The sequence below is a fragment of the Erpetoichthys calabaricus genome, chromosome 14 (genome assembly GCF_900747795.2).
Source record: "Erpetoichthys calabaricus chromosome 14, fErpCal1.3, whole genome shotgun sequence".
NCBI classification, from domain to species: domain Eukaryota; kingdom Metazoa; phylum Chordata; class Cladistia; order Polypteriformes; family Polypteridae; genus Erpetoichthys; species Erpetoichthys calabaricus.
In genome coordinates, this window is record NC_041407.2 from 30,966,348 (window position 1) to 30,991,697 (window position 25,350).

Genomic DNA, 25,350 nt, shown 5'->3' on the forward strand with positions numbered 1-25,350 from the left:
CTGTCTACATTCCCACTAGCTTTGCGATTAGCCCCTACATTTTCCCCCTGCACAGGGCTAACTTCATCCTTTAATCAGCCCTTCACTTCTTGGTTTACTGCCATTTGACTTCCTCTCCTGTTTTGTATACATACTGTTGTCCTCTAAAGCAGTGGTCTCCAAACTTTTTGACAGCAAGGACCACTTTATTAGATGCAAATTTTTCCACGGACCGGTGGGTTGGCAGTTTTATACACAATTTACATAACATTTCTATTATTATTAAAGTTATTAAGCAGCTCGCATACGTTTGCAATTTGAGATTTTTCTTCTTTTTTTGCATATAGCAAAGACATATGCTTTACATTTGCTAATCCAACAGATTGCACATCACAAGCATTAACACTGCAATCTTTTTTTCGTGTCTGCCGTTTCTATAGGAGGGTGACAATGAGTTAAATTCCAATGGATGTTTTTCAAATGTTGACAAGCAATAAGCAAAAGGAATCAATGAAAACCACAGACAACAAAAAGAACAAAAAAAAAAAAAAAAAACAGTACGAGGAAAGTTCGAAGAAAGATTTTTTTTTTTACAATGTTTCTGTTTGGGGATCGTTGTGCAAACGTGCACATCTGAGCTGCGACCACAGATCTAACTGCTCTGTGGATGATTCGTTCAAGCATTTCAAGGCCACTTCGTTGTAATGAAAGCATCTGTTGAATGTACTTCGTAGTAACGTGATTTCTATAGACTCATGTCATATGGGGAAACTGTCGGGACCATAAAAATACTTTGTTGTAATACTCTCTCACCTCGGTCTCTCACCTCTGTCTGCACCGCTGCAAAGCCCCGCCCGCCAAACGTTCTGAAAAGTCTGAGTGAGTCGCCGTTGCCGGCAGTTCTCTCGCGGCCCGGCTGTCAGACGGCTGCGGACCGGTAGTGAGCCGCGGACCGGAGGTTGGGGACCCCAGCTCTAAAGCATTAGTTAAAATAGATACAAACCTTAGAGATGCAATTTTACCTTTCCATAAGTTACAATTCTTTCCCCAACATTTATAAAACATGAAGTAGGATCTCACTACAGAAGCAATTACAAAACACAGACTAGTCTGACTTGAAAAACACAGAGTTAGTCCCCAGATGATAAATCTCTCTAGCTGGACAGTCCAACCCTTCTTTTCATGGTTTATGTTGTACGTGTGAACCCAATGTTTTCTTTTTTGTTTTCGTACTTTCATATAAAACCATTTGTTTAGAGGCCTTTTTAGTACACTATTGTATACTTGGATCATTCATCCTTAATTTATTTCATTAATTTACCCGTGATACATATTAAGCTTACTGAACTATAGTTATTTCAATCTGCTCACTCACACTTTGACATGATAAGATAATATGAGGGGGTACGCAAAGATAACCGAAATTGAAAAAAAAAATTGTTTAATAATTTTTACTTACTGAAACATTAGTGCCTTCAAAGTACTCTCCATGTGAATGAATGCACTTGTCCCAACGGTTTTCCGACTGGTGGTAACATTTTTGGAATGGCTGAAGAGGAACATTGCCCAATGCCTTCTTTGACTTCGTCCATGGTACAAAAACGCTTTCCTTTGAGTTCTTTTTTCATATGCGGGAACAAAAAAAAGTCACACGGAGCAAGATCAAGTGAGTAGGGAAGGTGGCAAGAACTCCAAGACACACAAGTCAATTCAGAAATCTCTTCAATAGTCCGATAACGATCTCTGCAAATTGCATTGTGACCTTTTTCAAGATTTTCGTCATTCCTAATTGTGGAAGGTTGGCCAGATCTTGGTTGGTCTTCAAGTGACATTTCCCCTCATTTGAAACACGAACACTGCTCGTTGACCTGTGTTTTACTTAAAGCTTCCTCGTTAAAAGCAGTTTCAAGCATCACTATAGTTTCAGCAGCTGTTTTCCCTAATAGAAAACAAAATTTAACGCAGACTCCCTGTTCATTATGATCACCCATCACAAAAATTGCAGAACATGTTTAATAAGCACCAAGCAAACTGACACGGAATGCCGTATGAACGATATAGAGCAATGCCACTTGGCAGACTGCCACAGAATACTGTAAGTATTCTACACTAAGTGGAGAAATTTGCAACTAAGTGTAAATTGTGCACCAGGTTATTTTTGGTACCCTCTCGTATTTGTTATCTTCCAATCCTTAGGAATTTTCCCAGTGCACACTGACATTTGAAAAATGTGTATCAGGTGTTTATACATACATTCACTAACCTAGAGCCATATGATAAATAATAACAGCATTTCTAATCTAACCAGCATTCCCCTCTCTATAATTTCTAAATCAATGACTACCTTCTTGGCAGCTCTTGGCACTACTGTTTGGATGGTTAGTGGGAGGAGATTTCCAGCAGGGGGTGCTTGAGGCCCACCTGAGAGTGGGTTCCTTTTTGATGCAGAACAGACTCAAGCCATACACATCCCTTTAGTAACTATGGCACAAATTATCAGACGAGAGCAATATCGTACAAAAGAGATATGTATTTAACTTGCTTTAACATAAAGCTTCCACTCCCATATTACAATGCATTTATACATACATGTCAAGGCTAAAGAAAAGCCAATGGAACAGTACACACACCAGCCAGTTGTTCACTGGGGAAGGCTTAATGAATGCAAATCATCCAACCCAGCAGAGTGGTCAGCGACATGGAGGCAGCTTCTGACTTCTCGGTGGTTTCTTCCGAGTATAAATACACTAATGTTTTGCTTAATTAGTGAACTTTTTTTAATAAAAAATGCCAAGTATGGGTGAGCACCACCTGAGCTAAGCTCTTTCAGACCAACAAAGCACAATTGGCATCTGCTTTAATCATTCATGGCTTCTGCAGACTGTGACAATGGCCATATACTGTATATATACTGATCAACAAACAGGGCACATCGGCATTTTTAAATAGCCTGCTTGTGAGTCCTTCCCTGTTGTTCCACCCTGTCAGCTAGTTTGTATGATTTCACCTTCATGGCCTAATAAGCTAAGGTGTTTGGAATAAATTGCGTAGATCACAGTGGCACACTCCAACCTTATGGCTACAGGAGGTGTTTAACCACTTCTTTTTTCCTTTATCGCTATGATGTTGATGTCAACTCAGCACCATTTTTCTGTCTACATTCCCACTAGCTTTGTGATTGCCTTTTCCTCCTGCACAGGGCTAACTTCATCCTTTAATCAGCCCTTCACTTCCTGGTGGGCTCCTGACAAAAAAAAAAAAAAAAAAAAAAAAGCATTTACAATGGAACCCTGATGTGACACTCCCATATTTAGCATTTTCACATACTGTATTTGACATATTTTGGATGCTGTAGTTGACATTAAAAAGTTCTTGCCTCAAGAAGTCATTTAAGGCTAAGTTCATATGAGCTAAAAGTGTCTTTAGTCTGATTTTCTCTAATCTGAATATTGCCTCTTTTTTTTTTTTTTTTTTTTGATTGCTCAGATGAATTTGACTGTTCCAAATCTGTCAGTCCTGAATGTGCCTTGCATGCACACAAGACAGATTCAAACTAAAAGATGCTGGTTGCTACTCTACTTCACATCATTTCAGCACAGGCCACATGCAAATTCATCAGCTAGTAGTAGTGCTACAGGATTAATGTCGTCGTAAATGTATTTTGTGCAGAGTCCCGTCTTTTGTTGCATTGTCCTGTTGACATGGTCTGTGTGGGGGAGGGGGGAGGATAACACTGTGGAACCGTGGCCCCTCACAATAATTGGCCCCTGTCAATTCCATCACTTGCTATTTAAACAGGATGGAAAAATAAAAATAAAAAATATCCTATTCTACTTGACCGCCATTTCACTACGGAGACAGGAGAAAACACTGATTCAAATCATTCACACTTTTATCTACCTGCCACTTTCAATGCATCATTGCAACATCTTTGCACCACAAAGCCCTGAGGTTCTGGATCATGCCACGTACCTAGGATAAGCACGGTGAGACTTTCTTGTTGTTTGGGGAGAGGAGCAAGCCATCACTTTCATCTGTGTCATTTCCGTAGGACAATTTTTCCAGCTGAACCAGGTTCACAAACATTAACCATTTTCTGTTAAATCTTCTGGACTTTTATGTGCATTTTGTACTTTCTGTGTGTCTTATTGAGTTCGTCTTCAGTGTGAGGTCAAGGGAGGGTTTGTATTGAATATTAACTTTGTGCTGCAGCTTTTCTTTTTATTATTACTTTCCGCCGGACACTTTTGGGGTTGAATGTTATGTCGGGGTTGGTTGGAGTGTGATATATATATAGTTTGATCATTTCTTTTTTTTATTATTATATACTCACTTTACTATTTTGCATATGGTTTATTGTTTGGCTTATTTTTGATAGTCGATTGGGGGAAGTTTATTTGGAAGAAGTATGGCTTGTCGGGTCTAACATCCTCAACTTGCCAGGCCACGGGTCTTGGTGGAGTAGCTGCTGGTCTTGGAGTTTGAGTCGGCCATTACAAGCTTATTTTGGCAAAGAAGAGAATCAACAAATGAAAGATCACAGCTGTTGCTTTGGGCATATTTATCCCTGCTGGTATAAGTATTCTGTAAAGTGGTCTAAAGGAAAAGAGACAAAACTGGTGAGAGCGATGTGGATGGTTTGGATCCAAAACAGTCGCTAATTAACTATTTTTGTGCTTAACAAAAAATATATTTACATACAGTTCGTACGGTCTGGAATGGATTAATTTTATTTACATACAATCTTATGGGGAAATTATGTTCGGGTCGCGTCCAGAGTTTTGGAACAAATTACGGTCGTGACCAGAGGTACCACTGTACTTGGTTTTGGTGTGTCAGAGAGGGGGTGGACCACCAAGTACCTGAATTTTACAGGACTTTGAGGCTCTTTGGTGTGGTTAAAGTTAATAACCAGTTGCTTGGTTTTGTTGATGGTAACTTGCAGGGAAAAAAGCAAAACTACCTAGTAGGAAAGATATTAAATGGCTTAGCTAATGACCTTAAATAATAAATTCAAAAAACTTTTTTTTCTCCCTCTTTTAATTCTCTGGCTATAATATTGTAGCAGGGCTACATAGTTAGTGTTGTTAAATGTCATTTCTAAGTGCGTCTTGTTTCCATTGTCCCGTTTGCTGTTTATGTGTGTGTATCAGGTTACGGGGACGGATGATGGAAGAAGACCACAGCCTCTAACCTGGAAAACACCTGTTCTTAATTAATCAATCACAGCCGTCACATGGACTATTTAAGTAATCAGGAAGGAGAAGACCATTTTTTTCAACCACGTATCAACTTACTTGCTGTTTTTTCACATCGCGCCTTTTCACCAGTTTGCTTTTCATTTTGCCAGACTGTCTTTCAACCTCCATCTGCTGAGACCCCGGGGTCGATTCGCCATCCACCATACGCCGAGGAATCACGGTGAGGTTGCTCCAATTGGCGGGAAAAATCAAACAACGCATTTACCGCTAGTTCAGTCATCCGTATTCAGAACAGTTTTTATAACCGGACTCAAATTCACAATCATTCAGTTTATCAGTCATTTTTGTTATTCGTGTTGTGTATTATATGTTACAGGGGCAAGGGAGGGTTTTTGTTGTATTTACATATGGTGGTGTCTCATTGTTGATGTGGTGGTGGAATATTTATATTTATGTTTCTATTTTTGCATTTGTCTTGTGGTTTCATTTAATACATTTAATCAGTTTATTTTTTACATCATCTGCTTTTTGCGTACTTATATTTACACCGTCGATTGTGGGGGAAAAGTGTAAGTTGTTAGAGGTACGGCTTGATAGTGAGATTCATCTCAGTAAATTATCCAGGCCACAGGTCTTGGAGGTGTAGTTGCCGGCTGGGAAAGGGGTCGGCTGTTACAATATCTCTTACGTCTATCCTCCATATTCATGTCTCACGGTTTCCTGCACTTTTTTTTCAAGCTGGTCTTACATTAATCTCCATTCCTACTTCCCTTGTAGTACAGTCTATAGCTGGGCTACTCAAATATAAATTTGAAAGGTCCACTTACTAAATTTCCATTCAGTCTGAGGTCCGGAAAAGTGACGGTCAAATTCCAAATAGAGAACTCCAAAAAAAGGCAATCCCCAAACTTTAGAACTATACACAAAAAAATGACATGGTAGGCCTTTTAGTGTGAAAGGTGACACCTTCTTTGTGCCACCAGTTGTTTGAACTTGGGCATAAAAGGTGTGAGGGCAAGGCGGAGGCACTGATGTAAATGTTCATTGGTGAGGGTGTTGCGGTATGTGTTTTTCACCATGTTCATAGTGGAAAAGGCAGATTCACAGCAGTACGTTGAGGGAAACATTGTAAGAATTTGAAGGGCCATCTTCTGCAGGAGAGGAACACCTGCCGCAGTAACCATCTTTGTCCAGAAGGTGACAAGGTCACAGTGAGATTCCTGCAGTGCTAGGTTTTCTTGTAGCTCAATTAACTCTGTTTGCAGAGAAGCAGCACTGGCCCATTGGAAGACTTTTGCGGCTTCATTTGAGAATTCTGCAATATTTTTGACAAGAAATGGATTTTCGATGCACAGCAAGACTTGTTTTCCCAAAGGGAAATCTTCAAAGCGAGTTTGGAAATTTTTAATCAGCTTGTCCAGGAATTCAGCATAATTATGATGGTGATGTTTTCCTGCAGTCTGATCCAAAAGTCTTGGGAAGTGAAGCAGGTCCTGCTGTAAGTCACATTTGAACACCTCCAGCTTCCTCTGGAAAGCACGGACAGCTAACATGAGGTCACACACTGTGCTGTTTTTGCCTTGGAGCTTCATATTAAGGTCATTAAGATGGGAAGTAATGTCCGTTAGAAAAGCAACAATTTCCATTTTCTCGTCATTCTTCATGAAATCCACAAACGGTTTGGCTTTTGCACTCTTCTGATCCAACAGAAATGTCTCCAGCTCTTTCCGCAGTGCCCAAAAACGCTCCAGTACCTTGCCTTTACTAAGCCACCGGACATTGTTGTGAAGGAGCAAATCATCAAATGTTGCATTCACCTCTATTAGAAATGAGCGCAATAAACGATGTTGCAAAGCAGAGGATGCTCTCAGATAATTGACTAGTTTCATGACTGTTGTCATGACTTCTGAGTACCTTTCTCCAAGGCTGGCACACAAAACCATCTGGTGAATTATGCAGTGGTATGCCATGAGGTCAGGGTGGTGAGTTCTCAAGCGTGACACTAATCCCCTCTCTTTCCCAATCATACATGGTGCGCCATCAGTAGCAATGGAAACAACATGCTTCAGGTCTATCGCTCTGTCTCTAAGCATCTGTGTCAGTGCTTCATAGATATCATCCCCCCTTGTGTGTCCATGGAGGTTTGTGAGACCCAAAACATCTTCATGAAATTCTCCCTTTTCTTCATCAAAAAATCTGACAAAGACCATGAGTTGTGCACTGTCCGTGATATCTGTGGATTCATCCACAGCCAATGAAATGAATTTGGCTTTTTTTATAGCAGAACTAAGTTGTTCAAGCAAATCATCAGCGAGTATTTCAGCTCGTCTTGCAGCAGTGGAATCAGAACAGGGTATTTGGTTTATTTTCTGGATTATTTCATCCTTTTGAGTCCCTTCAAACAGAGCAGTCACCACTTCACTCATACACTCTTTGACTACTTCAGCATCAGAGAAGGGTTTCTTGTTTTTTCCCAGGACCCATGCTACTCTTAGTGAGGCTTCTGTTGCCCGCTCCTGTTGTGTGGCTGATCTAACTATTACACTGCTTGTAGCTTCATATGATGATTTCAGCTGGTTTATTTTTATGGTCCTTACCTCTGAGTTCTGAGGGTAATTTTGTTCGAAATGTGCATGCTTGGTTTCATAATGGCGTTTCACATTACCACTTTTGATTATTGCTACCGTCTCGTTGCAGATTAAACACATTGGTTTTCTGCTTCCCACGGGGAGCACGAACGCATATTTTTCTGTCCACTCACTCTTAAATTTGCGGTTTTCCAAATCAACTTTTCTTTTCTTATCAATGTACTGTCTTGAGCCAGCCATCTTCACTTTCAGTCAGCAAAAAAAAAATTCAGTTATCGAAATTTGCACTGCCTGCGAGTGATGAGACTGCCTGTTCACCGGCCTGACCCAGAGCACGTGACTGGTACATAAATCTGGCTGCCATGAATGAGCGAGCGAGCGAGTATTGGGGGGGAGGCGGGGAGTAGTGGGAACGTTGCTATGACGATACTGTTACAGCTGCTGTGATTGGACATAGATGAAGCAACCAAACCGAGTAGAAACCTCAAAGATATATCGCGCGGAATCACAATTGCGCACTTCATTGAGAACTCATTTGGATTATGATTAAATTTGCATGTTTGTTTTGGCGTCGGTCCAGATTTAACCGTATTTGGGTCCGGATGTGGTCCGGAGTCCGCCTATTGAGTACCCCGGGGGTCTATAGGAATGACAGGCAGTTGCAACTACTTCGCTGTATGCGGGTTATTTTAGGATGGACACAAATGTCTACATAAATTGATCTGTAATTTGTAATGCAATAAGTATAGTAGTTTAAGTGGCTACACCTCATCTACTGTATCCAGTAAAATAATTTTTTTCCCCATTCATTTCAGTTATGGTATAATGTCTACCCCATGTAACAAAATAACTAGAACTGAAGCATGAAGAGACTTCTAGTTTTTTCAAATTGCCTACCATATTAGGTAACTGATGCTGCTGTTCTAGACACTTTCCTCTACATTTACTTAACAGCTGGACAGCTTTAATTTATCCTGATTGTTTTCTTTGTACATTACTAAGACCATACTTCAGCCACACCAACTTGCTTTATTCTGTTTGCTTTGCTTTCCAAAGAAAGTGTTGTGATTTCAGCACAAAAATGGCTAAAGTAATTTTGAAGCCACTAAAAGAGAGCTAAAAAGCAGGCTACACACCCTAGTAGCCTGCCCAGATAAGTATCACTCTCAAGCAGCCCGACTGCCTTCTCCAATGGCTGGCTGGCTGGCTGGTTTTGTCATGCATGATTTCAAATGTGCTTTGGCTTCAAAAATTCCAAAATATATATACCAGTTCCAAAATATAATAAATAATATAGTAATAAAACTCCTCACAGAAGGAAAAGGATTACAATAAACCCCTGGCTTGTACTGAGATGGACCATAAAAGGATATTTATAAAAGTAATTTTATTAACAAAAATATGAAAATATGACAAAAAAAAAAAAGTTCCAAAATGAAATCCTTAAACATAGGGAAAAATGAGTCCAAAAAGGAAACCAGTAAAATTAAATAAACCAAGCAATACTGGCAAGAATAATCGCACTCGACGAAAGCACATTCAATGAACCATCGTAGACTTACTTTTATGGGGCTAGAACCAGTCCATTGTAGTGATGCAAGGGGTGGTCCTGCCTCTTGGGGTTCCACCCCCAAAACACAAAGAATATAAAAAGACATTAAATAAACAGTACATAAATATTCTTAAATGTAACCAAACTACATTAAACATTTCACTAAATAATAAATGAACAGAACAATAATAACAGAAATAATTATAATAAATAACCCAAACTGGAAAATAAATGTAACAGACAAGGAAAATGAATATAAACATAAGCCAGAAAAGAAACCCTGCAATTTCCCAGTTCTTCTTCCAGTTTAATCCCTTTTTTTAAAAATAATTTCTCCTTGTTTTTTCTTAAGTTACCCATATTAGAAAATTATTTTTCACCACGACATCCTTATTCATACCTGCATATTTCAATCATGTCTGATCCAAATGATCAAAATATTCTCCTGTATTTTCAAACATTTTATAATCATATAGTTATCTTTTACCAGTTAAACCCATCTATATTTTCTGCCATTATTACATACTGCATATTGCTTTCCACCATCTCTCCATTTCTTTCATTTTGGAACATTTCTCGGATCCTTTCATTGCTTCTCTGAACATCTTATGACAATAAGTGGGTAGCAAAGGCTTAAGCAGTACCCACAAATTATTATGGTACCTCCAAAAGGTAACCCCCCCCCCCCCCCAAGAAATATGTCAAAATAGATGGTGCCATAAATAACAAAAAGATAATAACCAAAAACTCAAAAAAGAAATGCAATCTACAGTGGAAATGTGTCATCTTGGAAATATAAATGACAGTCAACGTCAGGATTCACAGTGGCCCTTTCAAAGATAGACTGCCCCTTGAACTTATCTAAGAGCTGCCAGGCTGGAGACATGTGAACAAAGGCACAATCAAGGATCCCAAGAAAATCAACCAATTACTGTCTCAAAATGACAAATCAAGTATCAACAAAAGGAATTAATTAACATCTCAAAACTAAGTAAAATAACATTTGTTTTATTAAAGCACATATTTTCTTTATTTAAAACACTCTTCCAATATTGTATAAAATATACTCTTCCAGTATCGCAACACAATTTTGGCTGGTCTTATCTAGGTCAGCATCGGTACCTTATTGAAATATAAATGTTTTGTGTTTAAATCAATTTCAGTATGAGAATTACAAACAGCAACCCATAACCTGGATTCCTGCCTTTTGGCAAGTATGGAAAGAATTATAAAGGACATCTTCCTTCCTTCTATTAAATATAAAGTATACTATATGCACAGTCTCCACTTGTATTTCTTGTAGAATATTCCTGTAAATAAAAAAAATAATTAGTTACTGGTTTGGTATAATGAATGAATTAATATTTGCATACTGAGTAATTCTGCTTACAGAAATATATCTTAATTTAGTGAACTATAGATGCATTTAAAAAGCTGCAAAGCTATGTGTTTGAGTGCAGCATTTTGGATGCCTTCAAAGTGTTGACCTGACAAAATTTGTAACAACATTATATTTGCATAGGGTAAATTATGCTGTTTAGTTAAAATAGTAATAACATACCTAATTATCTTTACCATTTTTTCCAAAAACAGGCCTTTTCCTTGCATAAATTTCCTGAAGTTGGCCAATGAGAAATTTTTTGTCTTTGCCCTCCTGTGAAAAAGTAACACCGTATGAACATAAAAGTATCAAAATAATCTATATTACATTTGTAAATATTGTATTATTTGTATAAAAATAAAAAAAATATTTGTATTATATTGTATGACCTTGCAGAGACAAACCATAATTTTTGTAGTTTTTAATCTACGGAGGCCATTCTAAATTGCACTTTTAATTGAACTGTTTTACAAAAGATATCTGAGTACATATTAAAGAAAAAAGGGAATGTTCGCAGGAAAAAAAAATGAAAGTGAAAAGCAAAAATCATTTTATTATAAACAAAGAGAAAAAAAAACTGTAGGTAGTCTGAAACATCAACACCTACTTTATACAACTTAAAATAATTACATATACGGATTACAGTAGAATTTATTGTCAATTTTCTTTGGCATCTTTATTTAAACTTTGCATTTTTTTTTACTTTATGATGTAATAATTCACAAATATCATGGTGCTGCTGCTAAAGAAAAATACTGCACATCCATTAGGAACAGATGGAAGGGGAAATGACAATTCAGAAACTTCTTAGCAATAAGCCTTTTCTCTGTGAACAACAGAGAAACTGTTCAAAAATGACTGTTATATAGAAGAAAAAAATAAAGGAATGATCATCCTCCCAGGACCACCCAGACAGACAGTTGCTAACATGTTAAATTGAAGAGACATAACAGCAGGGGGAAGTGCCATTTGAATATTTCAAAAGTATTTGTGCATTTATTTTAAATTTGTTTCTAATACAGTTGCAATATGATGGCCAATGGTTAAACCCTAAAATAGACCCTAGTCTGTCAGGTTAGTACAACTTGGTTTTGTTTGAACTAGTCTTAATTTTCAGAATCACAAAAATTAATCTAGCAGAATTCTTCAAGGTAAAATGTGAAAAAGAGCAGCCAAGAACTCCAGTGGAAAATAAGAAGATGCACATTTGAGAGAAACAAAATAAGCACTCACAGTAGTTGGTAGCTTGGACCAAACACTTCTGTCATATATACTGTATACTGGTCTAAATCGGTAAGGGTTGTGACTCTGTAGTCAATGCTATTCACTTGTCAAATCACATGGCTGCAACTCAATGCTATGAGGCATGTAGATTTTGTCAAGACAACCTGCTGAAGTTCAAACTGAGCATCAGAATTACTTTGAATGTGGCATAGTTGTTGGTGCCAGACAGTCTGGTCTGGTCTGGTCTGGTCTGAGGATTTCAGAAACTGTTGATCTACTGGGATTTTCACTTACAACCATTTCTAGGCTTTACAGAGAATGTTCCAAAAAAGGGAAAATATCCAGTGAGTGACAGTTGTCTGGGTGAAAATGTCTTGTTGATGCCAGGGGTCAGAGGAGAATGGCTAGACTGGTTCAAGCTGATAGAATGGTAACAGTAACTGAAATAACCACTCATTACAACAGATGTATGCAGAAGAGCATCTCTGAATGCACAACATGATGAACCTTGAAGCAGATGGGCTAAAGAAGCAGGACACCAAACCAGTTATGTCAGCTAAGAACAGGCAACTGAGGCTACAATTCGCCTCTTGTTTTCTTGAACATGACAATGTACTCAAATGGTCTACACAGTCACCAGAAATCAATCCAATAGAGCACCTTTGGGATGTGGTAGAAATGGAAATTGGCATGATGGATGTACAGCCGACAAATCTGCAGCAAATATGTGATGCTATCATGTCAGTATGGACCAAAATCCCTGAGAAATGTTTCAAGCACCTTAGTGGAATCTATGCTACATAGCATCATGGCAGTTCTAAAAGTGGGTGGGGGGTTCTAAAAGTCGGGGGGGGGGGGGGGGGGGGGTAGGGAGGGTCCAACCTGTTACTAAGAAGGTACACCTAATAAAATGGCCGGTGAATATAAGCATATACATTTACATTTTGGCTGCTCATGAGTTGCACTAATATTTCATCAATTTACTCAAAAAAGGGAAATGGCCAACTGTGTACATGTATTAAATGGAAAGAAATTTATAGAGTGTACACAGCCTTGTTTTTGCAATAAAAATTATTTTCAGTTTTTGCTGGCATTGAAGTGTATTTATGGATGATGGCAACCCTGACTGGATGTGACACAATGTTCCAAAGTAAACACTAGAGCATTTTTATCTCACTTATTAAGATGTTGCCTGTTACATATTTTATCATTGGTAAAGGTTCTCCATGTTTTTACAACAACAACATTTATTTATATAGCACATTTTCATACAAACAATGTAGCTCAAAGTGCTTTACATGATGAAGAAAGGGAAAAATGACAAAATAAATAAGAATTAAAATTAAGGAACACTAATTAACACAGAAAAAAAGTAAGGTCCGCTGGCCAGGGAGGATAGAAAAAAACAAAAAAAACCTCCATAGAAATAAATAAAATCTGCAGGTGTTCCAGGCCACGAGACCACCCAGCCCCCTCTAGGCATTCTACCTAACATAAATGACCTCAATCAGCCCTCATGGTATTATCATGGTAAAATTTGATGATGACGGTCATGTGGACTTCTGGCCTTTAATCCATCAATGTAGGGGATTGTAAGGGACAGCAAGTAAGTTATATATTAAAAAAAAAAAAAAAAAAACTTGTCAAAGCAATGAAGTTCAATATATTTCAGCAAATCATAAATGAATTCAAACTACAAAACAGATTTCTCAACTACTCAAGGTTCTGTGCTACAATTTAGAAAGTCTGTATATTTTTATGTCACTTAATTTACTTATGTACTGTTCATAAAGAAAACATGACAGCTTTTAGAACTTGGCAAGCATGAGACAACCCAAAACAGTAAAAGACAAAAGGCAAACTTGGATTAAGAGATACGTTACAGTGAACACCTGCATCAGCTACTGCAGTCCTCGGGTTTGTAAGCTTGATCATGGATGGCAACAAGGAGGCTGTTTTGCTTCCTATTTAGATAAATTACTTCTTAAAACAATTTTGTAAAACATAAGTTGGTTTACTTACATTGTCAATTTGCTCCTGCAGCAAGGAAATAATACTTCTTTGTCCATCCGCAACTTGAGCATAGAAGTAAATAATGATCCTGGAAAAAACACATTTTTGTTAAGGTAATTATATTGAATCAAAAATACAAAGTGTGGAAATGCAGAGAAATACAGCTCTAGCATTTAAGATCTTTGATGCTTTTAGGTCAACAGGAAACCCCTTAATTGCCATTTGCCACGTTAATTTTTGCACTAGTATCAGTTTCATGTTTTCAGTTTTCAGGTCCCACAATGATTAAGCATTCTAAATGAACTCAGTCCAAAAAACAGATCACACAAATCCAATTGCGAAATTAACGGTGTGTACCAGAGTTTGCCATTTTACATGAAGAGATGCTAAAGGCTGATTAACAAAGTACTTGCAGATTTAGCTCAGAGACCTCAGGGAGTACAGGCAAACTGGAAAGGAGTCCAAAAGGGAAATTAATCTAAAACGAAAATAACTGCCTATCCACCCTATAAATGGTGTGATAAAAGCCACAATCACATCAGAAGAATGCAAGCGGGTATTCAAAAGATTCACCTAAACCTCTCAAAAGAACTGTAAACTCTCAATCAATTCTACAAGATACCAATGAAGATACTCAGCCCACCCTGACAAGTTTTACTGGCTTTCATTGTGGACAACTGGGATCAACTACCCATATTTGACATCTTTCACCTCCTGGACTAAAGTAGACTGGAGTTTGAAAAGTAAAAGTGTGAAAATTTCTAAGAATGAGGTGAAGAAAAATGCATGCACAACTGTCCTCCATAAAGAAATCAGAAGGTGTAGTTGGTCCATCATATTCATGGTCATATAACAATGTATTAAACTTTAGTACTACCAAAAAATTATCTGGAAAGATATATAACGCTACATTACTTGCCTCAAATTCTCAATCCAAGGAAATTATATTTGTTGTATATTTGTCAACTTACATGTTTAATACTTTAAAGCCATTCAGTAACATTTAGAAAAATCTCTTGTCAAATCGGAAAGCAAGTCAAAAGAGAAAGATTTTAGAACATTGGAACAATCTAGATTAGAACAGGACATTCTGCAGAAACAAAGCTTGCAATTGCTATTGACTTAATTCTTATAAAATAACATCAAGTCTACTTTTGAAAGTCCCTAAAGTCCTACCGCCTACCACACTACTTGGTAGCTTATCCATGCATCTATTTTCTGTGTGTAAAGAAAAACTTTCTAATGTTTGTGCGAAACTTACCCTTAACAAGTTTCTAACTGGGTCTTATTAACTCATTTTAAAATAACAGTCTCAATTCACTGTAGTAATTCTCTTCATAATTTAAACACTTCAGTCATGTCACCTCTTAATTTTCTTTTGCTTAAAATGAAAAGGCTCATCTCTTTTAATCTTTCCTTACTATTCATCCCTTGTAGCCCTGGGATCAGCCTAGTTGCTCTTCCCTGGACTTTGTCTAGCACTGCTATGTCCTTTTTGTAACCTGGAGACTAAACCTGTACACAGTACTCCAAAGGAGGCCTCATCAATGCATTCTAACATTTGAACATTACATCCTTGGACTTGTACTGTACCTTACTGTACTCTCCTTAAAGGACTTGCCAGTTTTTTTTTTTTAGAAAAAAATTCTCCCTAATGTTTGTGTGAAATTTACTAGTTAAAGAATACATTTTGCACAAATATTAGGACGCTTTTCTTCACACAGAGAGCCACAGACATATTGGAATGTATATTACCAAGAAGACAGTAGGGCTTTGGGGACCTTCAGAATTAGACTTAATATTATTTTAGAATAATTATGTGGATAGGACTTACAAGGTTTGTTGGGCTGCATGGCCTGTTCTTGTCCAACTTTTTGTAATGGTCTACGGTTTTAATGAAAAAATACTACTAAAGACTTTAGAGACAGAGCCAAACAGACAGTAAGGCTGGAGAAGATTCCTCTGAAGAAAGTGAATTTTTAAAAGATATTTTTTGGTTCCACTGAGTCTTATTGCCCAGATTCTAACACTTTGAATGAGCCTCTTATGGGCAAACCCAGATTTTCCTAGTATACTAGATTATTCCTACTCATTCAGTTCTCTCAGTGAATTACTGAAAATAGTCAGAGCCCTACAGTTTGATGGCATACTATAGCAAAAAACAAAAGAAAGAACAATAGAGCTTGGGGTTGTTCTGGCAGGGAGTTTAGGACAGACCAGGTTAATAATTGTGCACAAAGGGACAACAAAAATACTCTAAAAACAAATATGTAAAGTAGCGTAAATTCTAGCCCAAAGTTTATTTGCAAAAATGAAATACGTAACACATTAAAAATTGCTTGCCTTAAGTATTAAAACTAAGACAAGTGAGCTGGAGATATATGTAGCTAAGCATAATTATTAGCTTTTAGGTGTAGAAACAGTCGAGGAGCAGTAAAAACAGGTTTAAAAACATTTTATATACAGTGCAGGATAGGTACATCCCAAAATTTGGAATTAAGAAAAAGTCAACAGTAGGTTAATAAGGAATTGAAAAAGCAGCTGCAAAAATAAAATAAAATAAAAGCTGCATAAGGCATATAAGACTGATAACTCCCATGGAAATCGTAGCACATATGACAGAATGGGGGCAAACATTAAGAAGCATATGAGAAAAGCTAAAAGGCAGTTAAGAAAGGAATATTGCAAATAAGGTGAAAGATAATCTAAAGAGATTCTTTCAGTATTTTAGCAGTAAAAGAACAGTCAAGGAGGAAGTGAAGTATATAGTAAAGGTAAATTAAGACATACAGACAGTGAAATAGCAAATGCTCTAAACTTAATTTTCTGAGGTCTTCATATGAGTGGAAATGGATAACCTCTCAGTGATTACAGGGGTTACTAACACTAGAATCCCTGAAGCCTATGAAAAAACTGTCTTTGCATCTCTCCATTAGCGTCTTTTGTTTTGTAAATTTGTCGATCAGCACAAGCAGCCTGCTATCCCATCCCATCCCCAATTCCCCGCCACAGCTCAACTTAGGGAAAAGTTCTCCCAGCTAAAGTCTTTTTTATCTGGGTGTGAGGTGACTGGAGTTGTATAGGGTAAATAATATATCGTTATTTGGAACACATGCATTTCACGTGTGTTCTGTGTCTACAACGATCTATGTAAATATAAGATGACAGGAAATGTAAACAATGTTGAACACAAAACCTAAAAGACAAACTTTTTCATGTTTTATTTTTAACGACAAAATTTACTACCTAATTCCCTGATAAACAAGGCTTGAGCTGGGAGAGTTGATTTTTGCCATTTCTGTATTGGTGGGAGGATGGGATAGCACGCTGCTTGCTGCTTTTGCTTATCGACACATTTACAACACAAAAGACGCTGATGGAGAGGTGCGAGCGGATTTAAGGTGGGCCGGGTTTACAAGTTTTTTTGTAGGCTTTGGTAATTCTAGTGTTAAAACAAGAATAGTAAAACCTTTTCAAGGAAAAGACCAAAAAGAGGTTTTAGAAGAGAAATGATTTATGTAAAAAACACAAGAAACACAAAAACAGTACCATCTCTCTACTATAAAAAAAATCCTGGGAAGGAGACTAGGGAGACAAGAAGTGATCTTCACAGAAGACAATTTGACGTCCCGCAAGATACACTTTAACGTCACGCAGAGGCAATTTGATGTCCCGTGAGTGACACTTTAACATCATGCGAGACAAAGCAGTGAGACAACATTTAAAACAATTTCATAGACATCTAACCAAGCAGTTGTTGGAATGCTTTTGGCAGACAGACATCATGTGCTCCCAGCTCTTAAAACAATTACAAGCGACAAGCAGAACACACAGCTTGCCAGCAGCAGCAGCAGGAAGCCAGCAGATGATCCGACTGCTTCTCCACACCGTGTGTTCAAACCCCCATTACTACTTTCACAACGCGAGTGGCAGAGACGCAAAGTGGCAAAAGGATTGCTGCTGTACAGGCTTTGAAACAATCGACACAAAGTGCGACAAGCAGAAAACGCAGCTCGCCAGAAGCAACAAGCCAGCAGATGATCCAACTGCAACTCCTTAGCATGCGTTCAGCCACCCCTTCACAACGTTAGTGGCAGAGACACGAAGTGGCAAAAGGACAGCTGCTGTACAGGCTTTTAAATGACAAAAAGAACACACAGATCACCAGCAGCAGAAAGACAGCAAATGATCTGACGGCATCTCCTTAGTGTGCGTTCATTCACCCAACCCCCCACCCCTACCTTCACAACACGAGCAGCTTTGAATGTTCTGCAAGAAAGATTTAACCATGCCCGGGGCCGGAAATAAAGGACAAATATTGTTTTTACAAAAGTTTTAAAGTAAAAGTGAAAATAATGCATATGTAACAATTCCCATGAAAATAACAATCTCTTTAAATTGTATATCCAGTAAAGCAAACCTGGGGGTGGGCGAGCGAAGCGAGCATGGGGCGGGGCCCCCTAGTGATTAGAAAAAGAAATTACATGAACGCAAAAGGAGAGGCAAAGGTATTCTTGTCACATGATCCTCACAAAATATTTAGCCCAATGGACCTGCTATAGGTGAAGAAAAGTTGAACACTAAATTATAAAGTAAGTATGAATGATGAAAATTTACAACCACATGCTTAAAACACCAGCTGAGTAATCTAGCATGCATGTGGATAATGCAATTTTCAGAAACGACTGGGAAACACACCTCTAACACTTGCAGCCTTATTAGCAGTCTGAAAGACATAGGGTAGGAGATGTAATGGCACATACATGTCATAAAACAAAAGCAAGTATGTGTTTTTTCTGGTACTAGCTGGTAATTGTGAACAGTTAATCAAAACTACAATTCCTACAACTGAAAGATTTTGAATTTTAAAATGTTTTGTTTTTGCATCCAATCTGAGTTAAGCTTGATTTTTCAAACTAATTTACCTCAGAGCTTCAAAGGGTACAACCTACTGACTCTGTGGTCCTGCAAGATAACTTCAAACCTCATATAGGTAGTAACACATATACTTGTAGGGGCATGATTACTGGTAGAAAATGCCTGGTTGATCTAAATGCCAGGGTGATTTGCTAATGGCGGTTCACACAGGTAGGTGTGTTTTTTTCTTTTTTCTTTTTTAAATCAGATTATCTTGAGTCAGACGTCAATCATTGACTTTGAAGTTGTATTAATAAAACTGAGACCAAATGTTTACGCCAATAAGACAGACAGAAATGCTGAGCTGTCAACTAATCAACATTTGGTAGTGAGCCTGCTCAGATAGATTTGGGCCAAGGTTATAGTTTTGCCTTTTAATATTAGTTTTAATTTCTATATTATTTCTGATCTTACTTGGAAATTGTTTAATTTTCCTTCATCGTGTATTTTTAGTTTTAATTCTGTTTTTATTTCACAAAGACATTTCTATTTTATATATATTAGTTTTAGTTTTTTTCCCCAGTTAAAGTACTTCAGTTAAAGGTTGGATTCTTCTCTTTTTTGTGCCTATATTTTCTAGGAAAAAAAAGAATTTATTAGAAGCCTAAGAACACATCTTAAACAGGAGTGCCAATAATTGTGGATGGCGCTGTAAGCAAGTCCTGCATTCAGATTCCACAGCAATCAGATGAATGAATATAATTGTTAAATCACTGCATTTCTAAACTATTTAATGAACTCAGATCTACTGATCACTTCTCTCTAGCATTTGACAAATCAACTGATGCAACAGATACGGCTCGGGTATCAGTATTTGTCCAATATTTTAACTGAGGCATTTTCAGAGAAGAATTATTGTGCCCATTGTCACTGAAAGTGCACACAACAAATAAAGACATTTATATCCTACTTAACCCATGTAGTTTCTAGTGATGGTCAAAAAAAAAAGTTAATATGTTTTCATGCAGAATGGAGAGAAAGAAGTCTATTATATATCAGATGCCATCAGTGACCAATGCTCTACAATGACAAATGATGTGAAAAAAGTAAAAAAAAAAAAAAAATCTCACGTTACACGTGTCACAAAATCCGCGTCAGTTATTCAGCTTCATGCTCAAAATATGCAAAACGCATGTTTTTGGATGAAATATTGTTATATACAACTTTCTGCAATTATCAACGCATAACATACACAAGAAGCCTAAAGTTTCACGAGAATGACTTTTTAAATTGAAGTCCTGCCTCTCACCCTCACTCTTTGGTCAAGAGTCCTTTTTTCTATTTAAAAATTAACTAGTATGACTTCTGAATATTCTGCAATAAATCTGTTGCATTGTATCATTTAACAGGCTGTTTTGTGTGCAAAATTGTCAGAAACTCTGAGACATGCAATCGAAACTGTGATCAACATCCAGTCTTCAGAAATGCCTTTTCAAATAATACTGAAAGAGCAAGTCAGGCTAAACGGGTTATCACACAGTCTAATAGTCCTATAGGCGCAGGCTTTTTCTCCATGGAAAACAATGATGAGTGTGTGAGACCATGCATTGATTATCATGGGCTGAATAAGGTAACAATCAAGAATAATTATTCAGTTCCACTTATATCCTCCTTATTAAATCAAGTAATGCAGTCTTACAATCTTTACAAAATTGGATTTACGGAGTGCATATAATTAAATCCGTATTAGGGAGGGAGATGAATGGAAAACAGCTTTCAACACCAGAGCTGATCATTACCAATATAAAGTTAAGCCATATTGGTTGGCTAATGCACCTGTAGTATTCCTGTCATTTGTGGATGACACTTTTCAGAATGCTTTGAGCATTTACATATTAGTATACATTAAAAACATCTTTATTTTTCCAAAACATTATGACACCCATGTGCTATATGTCAGGGAAGTCCCACAATGATTAAGAGTGTCATCAGGTCAAAGTGCTTTTCTTGGGAGCTATGAAAGTACTCCAAAGGGATTAGCAATGGATCAAACTAAGGTCACAATTATTTTAAATTCGAAACAGCCAGAGAGTTTAACGCAAGTACAAAGATTTGAGGGTTTTGCCAATTGTTATCATCGCTCCATTCATAATTTCAGTTCAGTTATTGCACCCATCATGTCTCTAGCAAAGAAAAATCATCAACAATTTAGTTGAACGTCTGAAACTCAAGTAAATGTACACAAAATAAAAGCTGTTTTCAATCTGACTGTAATGCTTAGCTTAATGTCAGTAATGTCAGTGTAAACAGAAAGGTGGAACATTTTAACACTAAGACAAGAGCTACAGCTGACATAGTGGCACCTGAAAAGATAGTTAAGAAATCCTCCAGCACTATCATGTGTGGGAAGACACAAAGAGTGTCTGTCTTAGAGAAAATGCTGGACAGCTGAGCGTAAATGGAGAAAAACTAAACTCATAGTCCACTATGAAATATTGAAGGCAAAAATAACTGAATATAACAATGCAGTTTGCCTTGAGAGGCAGTACTATTTTTCTAAAATTATAAATGATAATGCTAGAAATCCACAAGTTTTATTTTTAACCATTTATTGTCTTTTAGACCCACCTCACTAAATGGAATGCCTCCCAAAAACTATGAGTGTTTGGAATATTTTTTAAACACAAAATAAATTATATTAAAAATAATATAGTACATCCCCACAAAATTAATTAAGTGAATCCCAGAATGTCCTTTTAAGCGAGTTAAATTCTTTCAATAGAATAGATTGACTTGAACCAAGTAGAATAACTTCTCAGCTAAAAAACTCCACCTATGTCCTTGACTAAGTACCAACAGACTTTTTTAAAGAAATCTCCAATGTCCTCTATTGATAGTATGCTTGACATAGGGAACTCATCATTAGATACGGGGTTCTTCCCTGACTGTCTAAAGACTGAAGTTCCTAACATACCATATATTGTGAAAGTGGATGTTTCAAACCTGGGGGTCAGTGCCATCCTATCCCAGAAATTTTGTGATACTGGTCTGATTAATCACTGCCATTTTTCTCTAAAAACAACTTAACCCTGTGGAGTAGAACTGTGATGCAGGTGACCAAGAAGCTGTTGGGTATTAAATTAGTACTAGAAGAACGGAGACACTGGCTGGATGGAGCAACTTTCCCATTTATTTTCCCATTCCCATTCCCATTTATGAATTACATAAAACTTGTTTATTTACAAAAGGTAAAACAATTGAATGAACAAAAAGCACAGCGGACCCTGCTCTTAAGTTGTTTTAACTTTCTATTTCATATCATCCTGGGGATAAAAATGGAAAGGATGATGATTTATCCAGGATGGCAGTTCCCAACCTGGGGTCCATGGCAAAATGAGGAAAATAAAAGTCATACGATTATTATTTAAAAAGCTGTAAATAATAAAGCATTTGTCCATTTCACCTTGTATTTTAGTAATATCATTATCACTTTGTTAGTGTGCTTGCAAATTATGCCTATTAATAAATGCGTTTTTTAAATGCTAGCGAAAGGCTATCGTAAATGCACACACATTGCACTGTGGAGTTAAATTGGGCCACAACAAGCTAGGTATAGAGTGTTGGATTCAAAAACATGCATAATGGTGGACCGTACGTAATGATGGACCGTTTTTTAAAAAGGAAATGGTTCAAAGAATACGCATCTTATAGTTCTACTTTAAGCTCATCATATTAGTCATATTCTAAAGCAAAATTTATATCTACAAAGTATGAAGTTTCATACATAGGGTTTGGATTTGTGCTGGCTAAATGTGTTCTTTGTCAGAAAATTCTGTCAAATGAATGTCTAAAGCTGCTTAAATTGGAAAAGACATCAAGAACAAAAGCATCCAGCTGATGCTTGAAACCTAACAACTTTTCCAAAGGAAAGCAGCACTGCTAGCGAAACAAGAGAGCACTTTCACACAGCAAGCAATGGTTTCAGAGAGGGCACTGAAGGCATCTTTTCTGGTATTGAATAAAGCTCACACAGTTGGACAAGACTGATATTATCGGTGATCAAAGACATACTTTGTGAATTGCTTGAGGAGGAAACTGCCTGTCAAACTGATACTGTCCCTTTGTCTGATAACACTGTATATAGATGGCTATCTGACAAGGCTGAGGATGTAACAGACCAATTACTGGAAAAAAAACCAGCTATTATTCTATTCATGTAATAAAGGAGCTGCAAATAACTAAAGAGTTTTTCACTCCCAAGTTTTAAAAGAATGTATATGAATTAAAACCTTTGTTTCATTCCAATATCAGCTAAATAAAAAATGAAGTATTTTAGGAATCTCTCTCTGAAAAAAATGGATTTTACAGTACACAACCACAACACTTGAGATTTCATATCCTATAGGGCAATAATAAAAAAAAGTGGTCATCAACTGGAACTGTGACAAACTTGCCTGGAAGAGGACCCAAGTTTATTTTACACCTATGTACAGTGAGAAGGATGGTAAGAGAGGCAATAATATCTAAGGATTACTGTTGGGGAATTGCAGGAAAAAGTAAAATCTTGGGGTTATCAAGTCTTCAGAACCACCATCACACTGTATCTCCATGCTAACAGATTATTTGGAAGGTATAACCGAAATAAGCCTTTTCTGTCAGTTATCCACAAATGATATCGTCTGGAATTTGTCAAACATTACTACAACTTTACTGGAACCGTGTTTTATAGTCTGATGAAACAAAAATGGAACTTTTTGGCAATAAACACGAAAAATGGGTTTGGTATAAAAAGATGCAGGGGTGCCAATAATTGTGGTGCATATGTTTTTGTTAAAAATATTTATCTCTTGATGATGGAGTTGTTTTTCTTTGAATGAACTTGTTTCATTTAAAAGTAAGAGGTTTCTCATTTTTTTCAGTGCAAAGTGATAGTTCTTCAGCAAACAGTGATTTTTATTCTGACCCTTCTTACTAATTTTTACAAAGAGTGCCAATAATAGTGGAGGGCATATACATATAGGCCCTTACGTGTATGTTATCCTGACCGGAAGAGGCATGGTTTAGTTGAGCAGGAGCATAGCTGAGGTGCTCTCACTGGGTAGCTTTTCAGGGCTACAAAGCAGAAAAGAGATGGCATTGTTAGCAATGGTGTCACATCATGTTCTGGCAGGGTATTGCATACCTTGTCTGAGCCTGGAAGATGAAGCCCATATGTGACTATATTGTCAAGCTTGGGTCACAAAGTTGCACAGGAGTAGAAACTTTATTGCTGTTCTGCCAGTTACAAATACAAGTCTCTTACATAGGCAAACCGGCATTACAGGCAACAGCTGTCAAATGTGGCGAACCGCCCCCGACTCCTGCTCAAAAGAACACAAAATCTTTTTGATAAAGGGGATCCAGTGGGCCGGTGGCAATGGCTGAAGTGGAGGAAGTCTGGGGAAAAAGAGATAGGAGATTGAGAGACTACAAGATGGTCGCAGCTAAATCTTTTAAACTGTGACTAGTTAAGTGACCAGAACATGAACTGATCACCAAAATGCATAAAGTGAAAGACAACAAATTTCTTTCAGCATTTTATGCAAGTTTAATGTATTGTTTTTATTTTGTAAAATTGTATAGTGAAAAAGAAATGGAGCCCCATGCAAAAAATTAGGTCTCAGACCTTAATTAGCTCGTTAGGACTATGGCTTGTTTACAGTCATCATTAGGAAACCTGGGTGATGCAAACTGCAAAACTGCATAAATTCTGACTCCTTAAACCTTGTCACTACAAGCAGCAGCAGTGAATTTAAGGTGGCCCAGCATTAAGACTTTTTTCTTAGGCTTCAGGGATTCTAGTGTTAGTTGGAAGAACCAAATAACGAAAAGAACTAAAGCAAGGTCTAAATGTGATGCTACATGCCCGCTCTTGCAAGTAGCATAAGAACGACATGGGACTAACTGGGCACACACTGATAAACTCACCCAATCAAATCTGTGCATAAATCAACAAGCCAATACAGTGATCCCCCGCCTGTCGCGGAAGTTACGTTCCAGATCCATCAGCAATACGTGAAAATCCGCGATATAGAAAGACAATATAAATAAACGCTTTTATAGTTTAAGCCTTAAAATACCCCTCCCACACACATGTAAACTTATTAAACACACTTTGTAAACACATATCATATGTGGATGTCAGGCTAAGGATATGAGTAACATCTCTCTATTATGAAAAAAATCTTGGCAGGGAGACGAGACGTGATCTTCTCGGAAGACAATTTCACGTCCCACGAGAGACATTTTAATGTCACGAGAGACAAAGCAGTGAGACAGAAGGACAGCTACTGTACAGGCTTTTAAATGATCAACGCACAGAGCGACAAGCAGAACACGCACCTTGGCAGAAGCAGCACAAAGCCACTTCCGTCCACTTCTCCTTAGAGTGTGTTCAGCTCCCCACCTTCACAACGCGTGTGGGGGAGACGCGAAGTGGCAGGAGCATAGTGCGCCTTCAGGGGGGTTGAGCGTAGCGATCGAGACCAGATCATCTCAGAGACACACTTTGACGAC

General features: G+C 37.5%; 1 protein-coding gene across 3 annotated transcripts in view; it reads right to left on the reverse strand.

Moving 5' to 3' along the window:
• Positions 1 to 9,647: 9,647 nt before the first annotated feature.
• Positions 9,648 to 25,350, reverse strand: part of tmc6b (transmembrane channel-like 6b) — a 132,411-nt gene continuing 116,708 nt past the window's right edge. For all 3 annotated transcript variants that reach the window (XM_028819176.2, XM_051936238.1, XM_028819177.2), the window contains exons 19-21: positions 13,948 to 14,026; positions 10,882 to 10,974; positions 9,648 to 10,630 (exon numbers count right to left, since the gene is read on the reverse strand). In XM_028819176.2, the coding sequence (XP_028675009.2) occupies positions 10,882 to 10,974; positions 13,948 to 14,026 (172 nt within the window). In that variant the 3' untranslated portion in view covers positions 9,648 to 10,630. The remainder of the gene's footprint in view (positions 10,631 to 10,881; positions 10,975 to 13,947; positions 14,027 to 25,350) is intronic.